This window comes from Marmota marmota, unplaced genomic scaffold (genome assembly GCF_001458135.2).
Source record: "Marmota marmota marmota unplaced genomic scaffold, marMar, whole genome shotgun sequence".
In the NCBI taxonomy this organism is placed as follows: domain Eukaryota; kingdom Metazoa; phylum Chordata; class Mammalia; order Rodentia; family Sciuridae; genus Marmota; species Marmota marmota.
Window position 1 is genome coordinate 14,214,827 of NW_025999990.1, and position 18,546 is coordinate 14,233,372.

General features: G+C 40.3%; 1 protein-coding gene across 1 annotated transcript in view; it reads right to left on the reverse strand.

Annotated features, from left to right (window-relative positions):
• Positions 1–5,702, reverse strand: part of LOC107139313 (dynactin associated protein) — a 9,371-nt gene extending 3,669 nt beyond the window's left edge. The window contains exons 1-2 of the mRNA XM_048806604.1: positions 5,505–5,702; positions 1,918–2,082 (exon numbers count right to left, since the gene is read on the reverse strand). Coding sequence (XP_048662561.1) covers positions 1,918–2,082; positions 5,505–5,561 — 222 coding nt within the window. The 5' untranslated portion in view covers positions 5,562–5,702. The remainder of the gene's footprint in view (positions 1–1,917; positions 2,083–5,504) is intronic.
• Between the last annotated feature and the right edge of the window lie 12,844 nt (positions 5,703–18,546).

The window sequence follows — 18,546 nt, forward strand, 5'->3', positions numbered from 1 at the left end:
CATGCAGTCTCATTTTTGATTAAGGAAAGTTATATTATACACTTAGGAAAGTTAAAACATATAAAGATATATTCTTCTCTTTTTATAAACCCTTTCTTACTTTACATAGGGATATATGATGAGCATAGTTAATATTGGTGGAAAGTGGATTGATGTTTAGAATTTACTTTCTATTGAGAAAGATTATAAAGATATGAGAACTAGTGCACCTTGACTGAGAAACAAAGAAACTCTTTGAGAAAGCAGCTCAACCAGTTTTATGAGAATAAATTTAGGAATTAATTAAAATAGCTTTATAAGACACAGTTTTAGAAGAATGTTAGAAATATTATTTTATTTAGATTCTTAAGTTTAGAAATTCTTAAGTTTTTAGTTGTATAGGTTTCTGATATGTTTTAAGAATATTTATAAACTTTAGGATGTTTTAAATATAAGATTTAAGGGGACTTTTTTAGATGGGAATTTTAGATTAGAAATAAAGTGCAAGTGTACTTTAGGTTAATGATTGGTTAGGAGACTTAGAGTCTGGTTACGTAGTTTGGCATTAGTTAATAAGAAAATAGCATATCTTGGGGAAAATAGTAAATCTTGGGAAAATCTGAAAAATGTAAATTAGTGACGTATTTTATTAATGATTCTGTACTTTTAATAATTACATAACTGAAGGTTATGTACATCAGGTAGGAGCCTCTAACACTGCCTTAAACACACTTGAGGACTTTCATGAAGTAAATTGCACACAAACAATGGAAAACCCAACCTCCTCTCCTGTTTTGGCACCTTGAAAACAAGACCTAGGTGGATTCTGGAAGTCTCTTGACTCTCTTTGGGCAAGTTTCCCCTTGTGACTTAATGATGGAAGACACCTGCATCAGTCATTTTTATCTCTGGCTCACATCAGATTCATCTGAGAAGTTTTTAAAAACTATAACTTCATGGCACCCACCCCCAGCTTCTTATTTAATTGGTCTACAGTGCAGCTGAAGCACTGGCATGTCTTAAACAGTTTCCAGGTGATTCTATCATGCAGTTAGCATTAAGAACCAGTAGACCATTGTTATCTTTCAATTCTATGGTTAATATGACTTAATAACCTCTACAAACATAAAAGAAGCATTTTATAACTACATCCTATTGACTTCATTCATTCTTTCACATTGCCCCAGAAGCAATATAAAGAGTTGATAGTTTTAATCCAGGATCAAGAAAGACTCAAACTCTTCTGAGCCTCTACAGCAAGATTAAGCAGGGATAAGTAGAAATTTCACAGAACCCAACCAAATGGTCTAATGAAATCAATGATTTATAGTCAAGGTCAAGTTGCTATATAAAAGCTAAAGCCAGTCATGAGGAAAAGTTAGTTCTGTCAACCAGATGTGAGGTTAGGAACCAAGAAGAGCTCAGCCTAGACTCCAAAGCTGGTGCAGAAGCTTCAGAGAAGATAGACTTCTATGTCAAGATCATCATATAAGGTCACATGAAAGTTAAATAAGATTCCATACACAGGTTCAGAAGTTGCAACTGTCTAAGAAAATAAGGTAATCACCAACAGAGTCAGATCCATAAGCTTTAAATAGGAGAGTTTTCTATGAGAGTGTGATTAGTGACTTAAACCTTAGAGGACCAATATGTATGTTCCCCTACCACTTCCCAACCGTGCATTTGTACCTTACATGTTTTTCTTTGACTTTCTTTCATATATGCTTTCTATCTATTGTAAATTTAATTCCAAACTAGAACATTAGCTTTTTGAAAACAGGAACTTACCATAAATTGCCTTAATGTTACCTGTAATTATACGAAACATTAACATGAATGTAGACAATTAATTAATTGACTCCATTTCCTAGAAAAGAGCAGATCAAGTACATTGCTACATACAGCACATTCCAAACTGAGAACAAGCTCCAACATTACCTGTATAGTGGATAATTCTGGGTGTGGGCATTGTGAATGAGCAGTGATTCCTGGGCTCACCCACACCCCAGATAAGCTGGAGGAGCCATCAGCGGTTACGTCATTAGAAGGTGGACACAAAGATGTGGAACTATGAGCCTGTTGGTCATTTGGACACGTGCTTGGCTACAAAGATGAAGCATAAGTCAATAGGAAGCCATGGTATTGAATTTCTAAAATTGAACTATTCTCCCGAAAGTAAACAAATGTGACTTTTTAAAAGAATAAATGTTTTCTTAACCTCTGAGAATTAAGAACTCCAGGTGGATTATTACATATTACATTTTGACTAATTTTTCTAAGTTACCAATGTTTCAGCCAAGGAACGCACAGCATCCCCTCTTCCTCACCACCCTTCAGGAATGCAGTAAATATCCTCATGGTACAAACTGCTGTGGGTGGGCATCTAGATTGCTCTATAAGCTATAGGATGGGTGAGCTGAAAAAGTCTTTGCAGCTTTTCAGGTACTACCTGCTCAGGTCCTCTGGAAAAGGAATATTGAAGAAAAAGGAGTTGAAATGATTTATCATCGTGACACAAGCACTAGAGCCCAGACCTGCCAGTGTTAAGGCCACACTGATATATATATATATATATATATATATATATATATGTATATATATATGTCCAATGGAGCTTNATATATATATATATATATATATATATATATATATATATATATATATGTATATATATATGTCCAATGGAGCTTGTGATCCATGATAATGACAAGACACTTGTCCAGGTCATGATATATCTTCACTGGGCTCCTCCTGGGCATAAAACAGATAAAAAAGACTTCACAACAACCAAATCTCTACTCACAAGGAACTTAATTGCTAACAAACAGGAAATAAAAAGAAATTGTGTATAATTAACAAAAGCATAACTATAAAATAATGTAGAGAGGAAAGGATGAATAAGGGTTGACCATGAGTGAGTTTGGTGGGGAAGATATTGGGAAGAGAAGGGTTAAAATAGGGAAGAACAAAGTGAAAACGAGAGCAGGTCTGTGCATCTTGGACAAAAGTGTCATTACATCTCCCAAACGATGCAGAATTGCCTGGGCCTTTTCCTCTCCTAAGATGATAACATTCACTTTCTAACTGTGAATCAAAGGCATCTTTGCCACTCTTTGCTCCTCTTCAAAAGATTAACCACTTGTAAAATTGCTGGGATGATTAATAAGTCAATAATTACAAAATGACAAAAGCAATTTGGGGTACACAGTACTATCATTTTTGTCCTTAGCAGCATTAGAACATTTATTACTATTGCTACAACCACAAGTAGATTTTGATCATGATTCAGTAACCCGTTACTAAGTAGCTAGAGAAATTGTAGGTCAACCAACCAATGAGTTCCATTAAAACTGTCAAACTGAAAACACACACACACACACACACTAAAACAATCAAACTAGAATTGTATATAGTCATTGATTCATCAGTAACTACCATTAAAAATACAAAGAATATAATTGTCATTAAGTATAAATAAGATGTAATATTGTTGGCAAGAAAAAAATAGCTAAGTTAATTTTTTTCTGTAAGTGTTATGTCAATGAAATAAATAATAGCTCTGTCTTTTAATGAAGAAAATTAAACAAAACCCACCTGTTGCTCACTAAGCACATTTGAAGAAAGTTGAACACACCTATATTAACAACCTTACTCACTTTCCTACAGGCTGATTCTGATTCATTAGTTATATTTAGTTTGCCTGTGATTAGTGAACTTGGACATTTCAATGCACTTTGTAAACAAACTAAAACTCAAATCACCAGGCTAGTTTTCCAGAATTTTCTGGCCCTGTCAGAATCCCAGCCCTTTCAAAGAAGGAAAGCAGTGGGTGGGTCTACACCAAGGGTGATGATCCTGTGATCTGGGCCCAGCTTTGGAGTGACAGTGCAGCCTGGGTGATGATCTCATTCTATGGAGTTGCTCTGGTTCTTAGTATAGGTGGAGTCTCTTAACAAAATTGCTCCATGTGGAGAGCTCTGGATAATGTATAACAGGAAAATCACAATTAGCTAATGATAGCCATAGGCAACTGAAATGCATTCACTGTATTTACCAAAGGAAATTTAGTAAGCTATTTTTCCCCCTAATTTTGTAAGGATTAAGATCTCACGTAGGCCTCGCAGAAAACCAAAACACCAAAATTTATATTGTTTGTTTGTAACCTTCCAATAACTTTCAAATCTCATTATGGAATTTGGTCTTAAGATAAAAATGTATAGCTCTCTCTAGGTATCTATAATAAAGTGAAACAGGCAGTCAGCTATCCAGATGTACTGTAAAAATGGTTTGAGATAATATTTGTAAACAACTTCAAGTTTGCTGTTTTCTAGAGAAATTACCGAGATGATGAACCCCCTCTGAGTATTTGGCATCTTGAAGATTCAGAGAGTGTCCAATTCAGAAGTGAAGAGAACATCCACAGGAGGGTCCCTTGCTTAATGATCCAAAAAAGATGGACTGTGCTCTTGTGCTGAACCAGGAGTCCCCCGCCATGCTCTTTCATTCAACTGTCACTTGGTGGGACACTGGACTCCCTTCCTGGTTTATCTCAGGACAGTGCAGACTGGCTGCCACAGCTCCACACAGCAAAGGCCAAGTATTTCTTCACATAATTTTCACATATTCTTTGGGCAATGAAATGTTAACTTCTCGTTTTTAAAATGAGGAGTTAAACTTCCAAAACTATGCTCTTCCTTTTACTGACATGAAGGATTACTTAGTCAGTCATAACCAGATAAATACAAGCACTTGCGAAGAATATACAATGAAGGCTTAATTCTTGGTATTAAAGCATTTTAAAAAATAAAGAAAGAACATAGAAGACTGGGGATGTAGCTCAGGGACAGAATACTTGCCTAAAAAATGTAGATCATATTTTTCCATGAAGCAGGTATTTTTAAATATTTTATTTTATATTTTTAGTTGTAGTTGAACACAATACCTTTATTTCATCTATTTACTTTAATGTGGCGCTGAGGATCGAACCCAGGGCCTCACACATGTTAGACAAGCGCTTTACCACTGATCCACAACCCCAGCCCAGAAGAAGGTATTTTTAGCCGATTTATTTCTTGGGCCTAAAGGCTATATCTAGGATTAACATCTGGTTTTCCAGTCTATGTAGAAATATGCATTCTGACAGGTCCAGGAATTATATATAAAAATCTAAGCATCAAATTGAAAAAAATATATATAACTTAACAAACAATAACATCTTTGGGTTTTATGTTCATATGATAGTGAATGCAGAAAGTTGAATGGGTTTAGTTGTATATCACACAGGCATAGAAACATCCCTAATATTTTACATCTATAAAGATTTCAAATACTGTCAAAATATAATATAGAAAAAATATATCAGGAAAATTGGAGCAGAAAATCTTTCCAAGGCCACTCTTCCTCTTGGAAAAGAATATAAAACTATGACCTTGCCAATATAGTAATAAAGAGACTAAATAACTTGTAAATGCTGAAAATGATACTATAATATTGGCCAAATATCAAAATGAAGCAAAAATACTCACCAGCTGATTTCCAGAGAGTTCAACATTCACTACATATTTTCCTTGTTTTCTGTCCATTCTTGAGCTGCCAGTATCAAAAGCCAAACTGCAAGAAGATTTTTTTCAATTTGTTCGTTGCCCTTTATATCTGCAATGAGAAATCATAGAAAAAAAAAAACTTGTGGGAAATCACTATGATGCATCCATAACAGGTGTGGATTAAACTACATAATACATAGTTAAACAACAAAACAGGATCCACCTCAGAGGAGGAAATGACACAAGATCAATACTCACTCTGAGAGCTATTGCAGCTACCTCCAAACAAGCCTCCTGACAGAAAGAAATATGGTCTTGCATAATTCCTCCTTCTCTCCTAGCTAGCCCTTTCCCATACCTGCCTTCTGTTCTAGAACTGACGCAAATCGGGGAAAAGATCTGAGAGAGAAGTTTGCCAATGTTCTCTCCACTGAGGCACAAATGCCTCCATTTCCCTGGTTGGCACCATCTCTTAGGCACCGAATCCTTAGGGACGCTTCACCATTTCATTTCCTCTGTTCATCTCTGGAAATCCACTGGGTCAGTTGCTCAGGTAGCTCATACACATTAAAAAATATTAGAATCAATTTTCTGGGCCATAATGGCAAAGGAATGATGAATAGTGAAATGCTTTAGGAAAAGAGTTTTTCTTTTTTTTTTTTTTAATCAAGAAGTCTGCTTTGACTTACGTTGAAAACAGGATGAACTCTTCTATTGATTTGTTCACCCAACCAGTGAGAATACCGAGTTCCTATAATGTACCAGGTATTTTCCTCCTGCAAAAATTTCAGCAGCAAACAAAACAGATCGTACTCTTACCCTTTTCATATGACACTTCTGGATGCTGAATTTCTTTTTTCAAAAGTTTGACCTGTCGAAATGTCCCTGTGCATGTATTCAACACCTTCAGCTTAAGGCATTTTACAGGTTCAACCAAAACCAACAGCCTTAAATCCTGGAGCTTAGAGAACATGGGAAAACTGAAGCTGGGAAGGGATTTGTTCCAAAGAGCAGTTAAAGCCAGGGTAGTTTGCTCACTGTTGGATGAACCTTGAGGATATGATACTAAGTGAAGTAAAGCAGCCACAGAAAGACAAACACTGCCGGATCCCATTTATATGCGGTATCTCGAGCAGACAAATTCATAGAGAGGGAAAACAGAATGGCGGTTGCCGGAGCCTAAAAGAAGAATTAGTATTTAATGGGCATAAAAGATGAAAAATACCAGAGATGGAAGAGGGTGATGGCTGCACAACTTCAGGGATGTATTGAACACCATTTAACTTTACACTTAAAAACGGTTCAGATGGTAAATTTTATGATACGTGTATTTTACTATAATAAAAAAAAACTGCAAAGAAAAACAAACACATGATAGAGTTACCCAAGTTGAAACAAAGCCAGTTTGTACGGCCAGAGGGACAAGGGAACATGACTTTCAAATAAGAAAACCAAGATGATATAATTATCAAAAAGAATATAGAGTTAACTATATATTTTTTAAATATTAATGCAATTTTATTCTGCAGAGTCTTTTTTGGGTGGGGGGGATACAAGGGAATGAACCCAGGGGCATTTAATCACTGAACCACATTTCTAGCCCTTTTTTTATATTTTATTTAGAGACAGGATCACCCTAAGTTGTTGAGGCCCTTGCTAAGTTGCCTAGGCTGGCTTTGAACTTGCAATCCTCCTGCCTCAGCCTCCCAAGATGCTGGGATTACGGGCCTTCACCACGGCTCCCAGCTGAGGCATTTGTTTTAATTTGGCACCAGAGCAATGTAGCCATGCAAACCCCGAATCCCTCTTCACAGCTTCCACACAGTATATATATCAAGAGTGACCCATCACTCTTGCCACTTGAGTCTCACCCTCACCATCTTGGACTGACCAAGAAGTTGTAAAGTTGTAAGACCCCCATCACAAAGTTTGGTAGACTTGATTTTGTTAATTTTTGAAAAATAGTAACAGAAAAAAAATAAAAACAACATATTACTCTGTGGCTAAATTTACCATGAAGAAATCACATACTCTGTTTTGCAAAGAACATTTCTTCAGCATGCATATTAATAATTCTGTGAATGTCTTGGGGGGCGAGGTGGTTGGTGGTGGGGGAGCTGGGGTTGTGGTTCAGCAGTAGAGCACTCGCCTTGCATGTGCGAGACCCTGGGTTCAATCCTCAGTACTACATAAAAAAATAAACAAGTGAAATAAAGGTGTTGTGTCCAACTACAACTAAAAAACAAATATTAAAAAATTTAAAATAAATAATAATTTTGTGAATGTCTCAAACCAAAGATTATCAGAAAAGCAGGACACACATGGATTGCTACAGTGACCAGAGAGCTCACATATCTTTCATTGCCATGTCATTATCTCCTGTGAAATATCTTTGTTCTTGGCAGCAGGATTTCTTGTGAAAAAGAAATCTGAAAGTCTTGACTGACACAGAGCTGAAAGAAAGAACACTTGGCTGGCCAAAATTAGGAATGAAAAGATGTGGAAGCCACTTCTCTGTTATCTAACAGAGAGATGAATTATATTGTTGCCTCAAAGGTTAGGTCAAAACTATTTTTAAATTAGGTGATGCAAAAAAAATTCTTACCTGAAATTTGAGTATTTTCTGAATAACATTTCTTTGGTTTATTGGAAATCTGAAAATCAACATGACAATTTCATCTCTTAGGTAATATTTTAGGGAAAGGGATTATTATATCTTATTTTTTTGGTTGTGTTGTTGATATTATAACCAGTCAGATACAGAGTTTCAAAGCCAAAGTCAAATACTGACAAGTAAATCAATTCAAAAGTGTGAAAGATCCCTATGAAATAAACAGATACTGAAAAATATATTTTTAAGTGTCCTATCAAAATTATCAAAGCACTTGAAAGCAATCATTAGCAAACTTTTTAAAAAACTGAAACATTGTGAATTTTTATGTGTGGCTGTCATAACACTGTCAAGGATCTTCTTTACCGAACTGTTTTACAAAGCTGAGCCAATACCAGGAGCAGGTATTCCTCAACAAAATCAAAAGCAATCAAAAGGTATGTAGGCAATACAATGGGATTAAAATAATAAGCCTTGTTAAAAATAGAAAGTTCAGAAGGAAAAACATGCATATCACTGGATCTTCCAATTCCTACTTATAAGTTTTAAATATAGTTATACTGACAGAATGTGGTCTATCAATTCAATCATTCCTAACTGTTTTTTGAACACCTAACTTGTCTGGGACCAGAACATCAAGTTAGAGACTTAGACTGATAAGACCCCTGCTTATTGAATATTCAGCTTTTACATTTTAATTTTCAATTTTATTTAAAATATAGTATTTTTATTTAATCAAAGAAGATACATTTTTGGTTAATTTAAGGGTATTTTTATAATGTTGTGAAAATGGGAGGAAGGACCTTCATGTTAAATATACACCAACCTCAAGAAAATAAAGGACATGTGCAAACTTTATCTCTGTTTGACCACAGAGAGGGTCACTGAATTGGTGACTTTTTTAGGGGTTGATATGAGATTTTAGGGTGACCTTTACTGTGGTAAAAATTTCTTTCCCCTACTAAACCATAATTGTCCTTGGTCCCTTGGCTAAATTATCCACTGGTCTCACCATCTAGATTCAGGTTATGATCTTGATGAACAATTTCAAAATCCAAAGGCTTTGAGAACTAAAAACAGGTGGGGGCGGGGAATTTGTTTGTTTGTTTTTATCATACGAGGAGTCAAACTTAGGGCCCTGCACACACTAGGCAAGCACTCTACCAAGTGAGCCACAACACCCATCCTGAAAACTACTTTTTATGTTTGGCCCAAATTTATTTGGCAGTAAAAATTAATCCAGAGCCATAGGCCATTTTATCTTTAATAAATTTAGCACACTTATACTTATGTGCAAATATAAAAATATTACTGTGTACTGCCACATGTGTTGGGCATACTCTATGTGAAAGGAAAGCGAGGAACCGGGAGACGAGCGAGCGAGAAATGAAAGATGGAGACCAGGCAGAGATGCACAGGAGAGTCTGTCAGAGCTGACAAATAAAGGCCATCTCTCCATAAATAAAGAGAGGCAATACAGGCTTGTGGTTCGGGACTTTTATGAGGGAGGCTCAGGGATTAGAATCCGGTAGGTCCCAATTTGGGTGGTGAAGGGTTGGGTTGGTATGAGGGAGTGGGGGGCCTTTCTCAGAAAGGCCCTTGGGTGGGAAAGCAAAATTTTTCTTAAAATGGCGGCTGTCACTGAAGATGGCCATCTAGATGCTAAGCAAGAACCTTACAGTTCCCTCTTTTTTGTTTGTTATTGGGCCCCTTAAAGGCAGGGGCATAGATCAATCTTCTGTAGCTTCTTCCTGCTGTGAAGGGGCAGCGTCTGAAGCCTTGTTAGGGGTGGGGGTGTCATTGAGTCAATGGTGATGGTCAGAAGGTACCAGGTGATGCTGACTCTGGACAGCCCAATTTTGGTGAGGGGTTGGAAGTCCTGTAACAGAAGCCGGTTCATGGTTTGGTTAGAGATGTCGAATCTGGTCTTGAATAAATCTAATGACCCGGGGTAGGGGTTGGGGGCAAGCATTAGCAAAAGGCCTATGACAAGGAGAGAGGCCAGGAAAGGGAGTGCCCACTGGAGAAGGGGTTACTTAACTGCCATCCTTCAGTTCCAATGGCAGTGGGGAGCTCTGAGGCCTGAAGGAGATCAGAGATAAAGGAGACATTAGTAATTGAAGTTCCCTTGGTGGTAAGGAATCCACACTCCTTCCAAATAGCAGAGTTGGAGAGGAGTATGTGGAAAGCGTATTTAGAGTCAGTGTAGACATGGAGGGAGGCTCCTTTTGCCAAAGTGAAGGTTCTGATGAGGGCCACCAGTCCAGCCTGCTGATTGGATGTATTACTGGGGAGGGGAGCCACTTCCACAACCGAGGTTAGAGACTCTAGCAAACTCTGCCTGAAGAACTCCCTCCTGAAGGAAGGAGGAGCCATCTGTGAACCATGTGCATGTTGCCTGGAGCAAGGGGCCTTCCTGTATGTGGGAAGGATGTGGAAGAAGCTCTTCCAGAGTTTCGATGCATGAATGGGTACGAGGAGAAGAGGTGGAAGTGTCCTGAGGAGCGGGGAGGAGAGGAGCAGGGTTTAAGGTGAGCACGTGTGGAGGGTAAGACTGGGATCTTCACCAGGGAAACCTGTAGCGATAAAAGGTGGCAGGGGGGTAAGGAATGTAAGCCCTTGTAGGTGAGGAGTTCCTTTAGGTGATGGGGAGCCAGGATGGTGAGTGGGGCCCCAAAGGTGAGTTTCTTTGATTCATTAATGAGTAGAGAGGCTGTGGCCAACGTTAGTAGGCAAGGGGCCCATCCCCGAATAGTAGGGTCAAGACCATTCCATAGACAAGCCACGGGGCAAAGGTTGACCCCAGCATGTGTCCGAGAACCCCCTAGAGCAAATCCCTGCTTTTCAGCCACATAAAGGTAAAATGGGTGTGTGAGATCAGGGAGATAGATAGATAGATAGATAGATAGATAGATAGATAGATAGATAGATAAAGCTTTGAAGTCATTCTTCTGTGTTACAGCCAAGGCAAAAGTTAAATTGATACTTTTTCTTTTTTTCTTTTCCTTGGGCCTCTTATCAAGCCTGCTGAGTCTCTCTTTTGTATTTCAATGTTAGCTTCATTGTGGCCAGTGGCCAGGGAGACTGCTGCCTAAGGCTTTACAATGTAGGAGAGTTCTGGGTCCCCTGTTTGTCTAGAAGTAGGGACTCTGGAGGAATCCAGAGCTTTAGTGGCAAGTAGAAGCTGGATAGGGGAAAAAGAGGAGCAAAGGGAAGGCTTAGAATGGAGAAAGGAGAAATCCTGCCCATCAGGGATTTCCTTCCATTTTCCTGAGCACTCGTGAAAGTTATGAAGATTGGAAGGTTGAATTGGTCGATGGGCCTTTAGATCAGGAGCCAAATGGAGTGGGCAAGGAGGCAGCCAAGAGTGAGTGAGTCAGATAAAATTGGGAGTTCCCCATGGTGAGTTGGAGTCTGAGAGAAGGGAGTAACCCCCTACTTCCCTAGTCCCAGGCTTTGCCTGTAGACAGTCTTGGTTGCCCAGCCAGGGCTTTCAAGAGCCAAGAGTGAACTCACCAAGGGAAGGGATGGGCAAGAATCTAAGGTGCTGGGCCAAGATCTGAGTTCTAGAGAGGAGACTTGTCACTGCCATCTCTAGGGAGTAGACTTGTGAGGAGGAGAGGAGGAGATGGGTGAAGTCACTTACCCAAATGAGGCCAGAGTGTGGATGAAGAAGAAGACCACTAGGTGTATGGAAGAAGGTGTGTGGTCATTGTCCTGGGCCCTCAGGCCAGGATCCCAAATCCCTGGAGGGGAGAGCAAAGCTGATGGTAGAACAAGATAGAGTCACTGGCACCAATGAAAGGAAAGTGGCGCAGGACTAATCACACACACACCTGGGGCAAGGAGCAGGTTTATTGTCAGGAGCCTGACAAGGCTGCTCTGCTAAAAGAGAGGGACAGCAGCAGCCAGGAAGGAGAGTGGGTATTGTGATTGGGCCAGAAAATGGAGGGGGTTTTGAGACAGATGTGAATGGGCTCATGTGGTGTGAGGTGAAAGAAGGACTTGAAACATCCCACACAGTAGGGTCCACCTCGGAAGGGGGTAATGGGAAGGCACTGGCAGACGGAATAGAGGATGGTCCTAAGTTAAGGGTGAGGATCAGGGGAGCAGCTGGCAAGTCTGGATGGAAGCATATATGAGGGGAGAAGGAAAGCATAGCCCCCAACTTTGTGAGGATGTCCCTTCCCAGAAGGGGAACAGGGCACTGTGGGATGACCAAAAAGGAGTGGGTAAAAATTAGAGACCCAAAAGTGCAAACAAGGCTAGGTGTCTGTAAGGGTGGGTAATAGGCCCCCAGAACTCCTTGAGGACTGCATATGTAGCCCTGGTGTATAGGAGAGAGGAGACAGGACTACCTGAAATATGCAGAATTACCCTGGTTTCCATTGGAGTGATGGTAATGGTCGGGTGACCTGGGTCTCGTCAGTCCTCTGTAGCCAGTCCTAAGAGTTGGAAAGAGGAACCAGAAGGGCTGGATGTCTGTGGGCCACTATAGGTTTGGGGACAGTCAACAGCCCAGTGTCCCTCCTGATGGCATTTAGAACAAGGGCCCATAGGCTTGTGAGGCTTGGGACATGTATGATCCCAATGACCTGTCTGACCACATTTAAAAACAGGGTCTGGGTGGTCCCAAGGGATCCTTCCATGGGCCAGTGGAACTAGGGACGGATACTGAAGCCAGACTGATAGCTTGAGCCAGCGTCTTGATAGTTCTGCTTCTGGGCCTTCTCATCTCTCCCATTATATACCTTAAAGGCCACTCCCAGAACCTCAGTTTAACCTCAGGGTGTTAGGGGCCCCTTCTCAAGTCACCTTAGTTTGGCCTTAATATTGGGGGAACTCTGGGAGAAAAGTAGGTCATTAGTAGTTGTCTCCCTTCTGGAGTCTCAGGGTCCAGATTAGTATGTTGTAATAAAGCCTTGGTCAGGCAATCTGAAAATGCTGAAGGTTTTCATTCTTGTCTTGGATGACTTCCCGGAGGTTTTTATAATTGATAGCCTTATGGGCTGCCTTTCTAAGTCCTGCCATGAGGCAAGTAATGAATCGGTTTCTACTAGTTTCTCTTCCAGGTGAATCATAATCCTGGCTGGGGTTCTGATCAGAAACCGCTTCAGTGTCAATCAGATGGACAGGGGAGGTCTGATGTACCTCATCAGCATAGTTTCTAGCTTGCTCCCAAACTCACCTGTGCTGCTCGGGCAGGAGGGTATTAGACAAGGTCATATGGACATCAAAGAAGGTCAAATCATATGATTGAGTCAGATACTGAAACTCTTTGGTATATGTGGTGGGGCTTGAAATATAGGACTCAGGCTGCTTTTCTATCTGTGAAAGATCTGACAGAGAGAAAGGCACGTGAAGCCATATTACACCATCTAACCTAGCCACTTCTCTTAGAGGTCACAGAGATGCAGGTTGGGCAGTGGCTGCCCATGAGCATGTAGCAGGAGGAGAGAAGAGTGGAGGGGCTGAGGGCACAGTTGCTATGGTGGCTTCATCAGAAAGAGAATTGTGGTATGGGGGCGGGCTCATCCACTGGGTCGAAGGAGGAGGAGTCCTGGGTAGGATTTTCTGTCCCTTTGGAAGCAGGCATGGGGAGGTGAGAGCTAAGGGGACTTGTCAGGAGAGCACGAATTGCAGACAGAGGGTTAGAACATAGAATTGCAGAGAGAGGGCTTAGAACATTTTCCCAAATGCTCACAATAGTCAAAAAGATCCCTGATAATACTGGGATCTAGAGTGCCATTAAGCAGCCATTTAGAGTCCAAAGGATATTGAGGCCAGATCTGATTGCACAAACGGATAAGTTTGGGGGATTTTAGATCTGGGATGAGAAAGAGAGAGACCCTAGGTTAGCCAGGAGGCAGCCTCGGGGACCATGGGAGGGAATGGATGAGGAGCCACCCATGGTGAGACGTAGGAGGGGAGCTTAGAAGTGGGGCATCCCCCAGTCTCTATTATCACCCAGTCTAGAGAACGGTTGTGCTCAAGGGGTCGTCGCCACCGCTGGCTAAGCATCGGGTCAGGAGCCCATAGAGGCACTTAGGCGCCCAGCGGGACTATGTAGGGGCAGAAGCCTTAGAGATTAACCCAAGGGTGAGGTCTCACCAGGAACAACTCCCAATCCCCCTCGGTGGTTTTTCTCAAAACCTAGGACCCAAATAAAACACCACCTATAGACTTGGTTGCCAGTAGGGATCAGCTGTAGCTGTGAAAGCTGTGGCTGGGGGTGCCCCCAACCACACAGTAACCCTGGGAGTGCTGGATGATCAATGGTCACCTCCCGGGACCTGTAGGTTGCTTAGGTCTACTGGAGACAGGGGTCTTACCTGAAATGTCCAGTGGTGGGTGCAGAGAGGGCGTTTGGCAGAATGCAGGGCCTGGTCCCACGGTGGAATTAGGATGGGGCCCAGAGACACTCAGTGACCCTCGAAGAGGGGAGGGGGCACACCAGGGAACTTGACCCCAGGTCTCAGCACTGATGAAAGGGAAGTGAGGAACCAGGAGACGGGAGAACAAGAAATGAAAGACGGAGACCAGGCAGAGATACAAGACAAATAAAGGCCATCTCTCCACAGAGGGAGAGAGGTAACACAGGCTTGAGGTTCAGGACTTTTATGGGGCAGGCTCAGGGATTAGAGCTGGGGGTGGTAAAGGGTTGGATTGGTATGAGGAAGTGGTGAGCCTTTCTCAGAAAGGCCCTTGGGTGGAAAAGCGAAATTTTTCTTAAAAGGGCAGCTGTCACTTAAGGTGGCCATCCAGATGCTAAGGAAGGACCTTGCAATATTTATCATATTATCTTTACAAAATTTTTAAGAATCTAAATTATGTAATATATCTGAGGCTTGGTTTTCATGTGAGGGATTATGAGCTTACTGAAATAGTGCGATTTTTAAAAGACAACTGTCCCTTTTTATTCATATTGCTTTGAAAGGCAATTGCATTAAAGGCAAAGTGAATTGAGCTACTATAAACATTGATGTGGCTGTGTCACTATAGTATGTATATAGTATAGCTTACTGAAATAGTGCGATTTTTAAAAGACAACTGTCCCTTTTTATTCATATTGCTTTGAAAGGCAATTGCATGGGCATTGATAACCAGCTGTGCAGAGCATAACCTTTTGAGGACATCAGAGCCCTGGATCTGGAGCTAACTCTTATCCACGGAAGGGACTCTCATTTACAGGATGGGCACAAAAAGAATAAGATAGAAATGCAGGTCTCGGGGTTTTTTTTGTTTTTTTTTTAAAGGCAGCAAATAAACTGGTTATTAGAATGGAAACCTAGGATGGCAATCTAAGAAAATCTCAGAGGACAAAAAGAAATTGGGGCTTGTAAATTTCAGAATCAAACTGAGTTCTGAGATCTGGGACCTAGATTGGGGTCAGAGGGTTCAGGGGTAGTAGAGCATAGCCCTGTTCAGGACCGCAGTGTCCAGGCTCAGCCAGTGAAACTCCACATCATACAACCATAACTCAGGGTGCAATGCACAGTCAGGATTCTACCCCAGAAATCAAAGTTAGGACTTAGTTTACTTCTTCAACCTCACTTGGAATGGAGGATGAGAGAACTGGAGCCACAGCAGCACACGGAACTCCCATCTTAGCTTTGCAACCAGGCAGTGGTGGGAACGGAGCCAGGTCCCCAGGAGGCTGAGTGAATCCAGGTTTCAAGAGCTGGTGGGGAGGGGCGGTGGGGCAGGGGAGTGAGGCAAAATGGGAACAAATCATCAAAGTGGTGAAGCAGAAGAAGTTTTCGACGTGGAATGAAGCTGGTCACGGTTTGGAAAAGGTAAGTTTGGGTCCAGATCTTAAAGGTCCTCATCATAGATGGATGGGTAAAGGGGAGGAAGGGTTTGAAATTGTGGACAAGAGCAGCAGACCCCAACATGGAGTGGCAGAAAGAGGCCAGGCATGCAGGTGAAGTAAGATGGGACTTAGACAATGGGGAAAAGATGGAGTATCAAGATGTCAACTTTAAAATATGAATTGAGAAATGAGTACTATTAGGAGTAGTCTTTGGTGCAAGAAAATAAATGGAAATTACATTGGAGTGACTAATTTGGTAGTCACTCTACCAATACAAAAGAAAAAATCATGAATATCACTATATTCATTCCAAGTATAATAATATTATTCATACCGGTGTCTGCTTTTTCTGCTGAATATGAACAATGATTTCCACCACCACTCTTGAGGAGGACCAAACGTAATGAGTCTCCCAACGTCCATGTTGGTCACCCACTTGCGTCTTCACAAGGTAGCCAGAGAATTCTTCAGAAAGTTTTCCCCTTGTCTAGCCCATAAAAATGTCCACCTATCTGACTTCCTGTCAAAATCCTAAATGGTACCCTATGCTCCTTGGGGCAAATCCCAAACTCTTTCCATAGGCTACAAGTCTCAGAATTTTCTGGCCTTGGTGCCTCTTTGAATTTTCATCCTGCACTATTTTACACCCCATGTACCACGTCCCCCATATTGTTTTTAAAAAGTGTGTTAAGAAACATTTCAAATATACAGATACATATCTCTCTATATAAAGAATAACTGGTAAATAAGCAAATTCCGTTACCCAGCCGAAGAGAGAACAGTGTTGTATGTACAATAAGAACTACCTTGGTAGCTACTCCTGACTATATTGTCCTCTTGGCCTTCTCACAGCTAATCACTCTCCTTAATGTGACGTTTATATTGCCCATGATTTTATGTTTTAGCTCATTCCAGAAATATATGTTTGCGTGTTTTAAAACTTATTTGGTGTTTAACATCTCTAGCAATTAGAGAAATGCAAATTAAAACTACACTAGGATTTCATCTCACTTCAGTCAGAATGGCAATTATCAAAAATATAAGCACTCACATCAAAAATATAAGCACTCACACATTGCTGGTAGGATTGCAAGTTGGTGCAACCACCTTGGAAAGCAGTATGGTGGTTACTCAGAAAACTAGGAATGGAACCACCATTTAACCCAGTTATCCCACTCCTTGGATTATATCCAAAGGACTGAAAATCAACATACTATAGTGACACAGCCACATCAATGTTTATAGTAGCTCAATTCACAATAGCTAAACTAGGGAACCAACCTAGGTGCCCTTCAACAGATGAATGGAGAAAGAAAATGTGATAAATATACACCATGGAATATTACTCACCATAAAAAGAATGATTTTATAACTTTTGCCAGTAAATGAATAGCACTGGAGACTATCATGGTCACTGAAATAAGCCAATCCCCAAAAAACCAAAGGCTGAATAATCTCTCTGATACTCAGATGCTAACACACAATGGGGATGGGGGGGACAGGGGTAGAATTTCATTGGATTATACAAAGAAGAATGAAGGGAAGGGAGAGGGAATAGGAATAGGAAAGACAGTGGAATCAATCTGATATAACTTTCCAATAGTCACACATGAATGCACAACCAGTGAAACTCCACATTATACAGCCACAAGAATGGAATCCTAATTAGAATAACTTATACTCCATGTATGTATAATATGTCAAAATTCACTATACTGCCATATATGTCTAAAAATAACAAATAAAAAATAAAAATAAGAGCAATTTTTTAAAATAAGTAAATAAACAATAGTAAACTTATTTGAATTCTACTATATTATATTTTCCATCATATGGAGAGCTGGCTCTGAGTACATTTATAAAACCCAATGACATGGACACTCTATTTCATTCATTTCACTGTTTCATAGAATTTTACCAATTGAAATCTGCATAATAGCCATGAGAACATATTGATAGAAATGGAGTTTGGTTCCTTTTTTACTTTTATGAACAGTGTTACTGTGAATATTCCAATATATACCTACGAATATGAAAATATTTCTAGTTGTATAAGAGTGAAATTCCAGGATCATCGAGTGTCTTTTTTTTTTTCCCAATGTCACCACATATTCCCAAAATTGTTTCCCAGGTTATATGAATATTTGCTCCCATCCAAGTATGTTTCACAAGTACTCCCTGTATTGTCAAAATTTTAACTTTTCTAATGTATATGGAATAAAAATTACTCAGCTTGTTTCGTTTTTTTTTTTTCACCCTGATTACATAGAAGTTGGAGTTTCTAAGACTTCTTTATTTTGCATTAAAACAGTTATTGTTGTGAGAAAATTTATGTCTGTTTCTGTGGAGGGGTGAGTGCATTTTAGAAATAAATATGGGGAGATTCAGAATTAGGGAGCTGTTTTCATGCTGCAGGGATCAGAAAGCTTCTGTCTTCCTATCTCACTGTTTTTGAATCAGCACATTTAATGCTGATGCAATCATGTCGGGCAGGGTGTGACACAGAGAGCCAACCTGTCCTCTAGTAACCTGTCTGGTTGTTGTATGTCTTCAGTTATGAGTCAAGCTAGAGGGTGTTGCTATCTCTATTCAAAGCTATT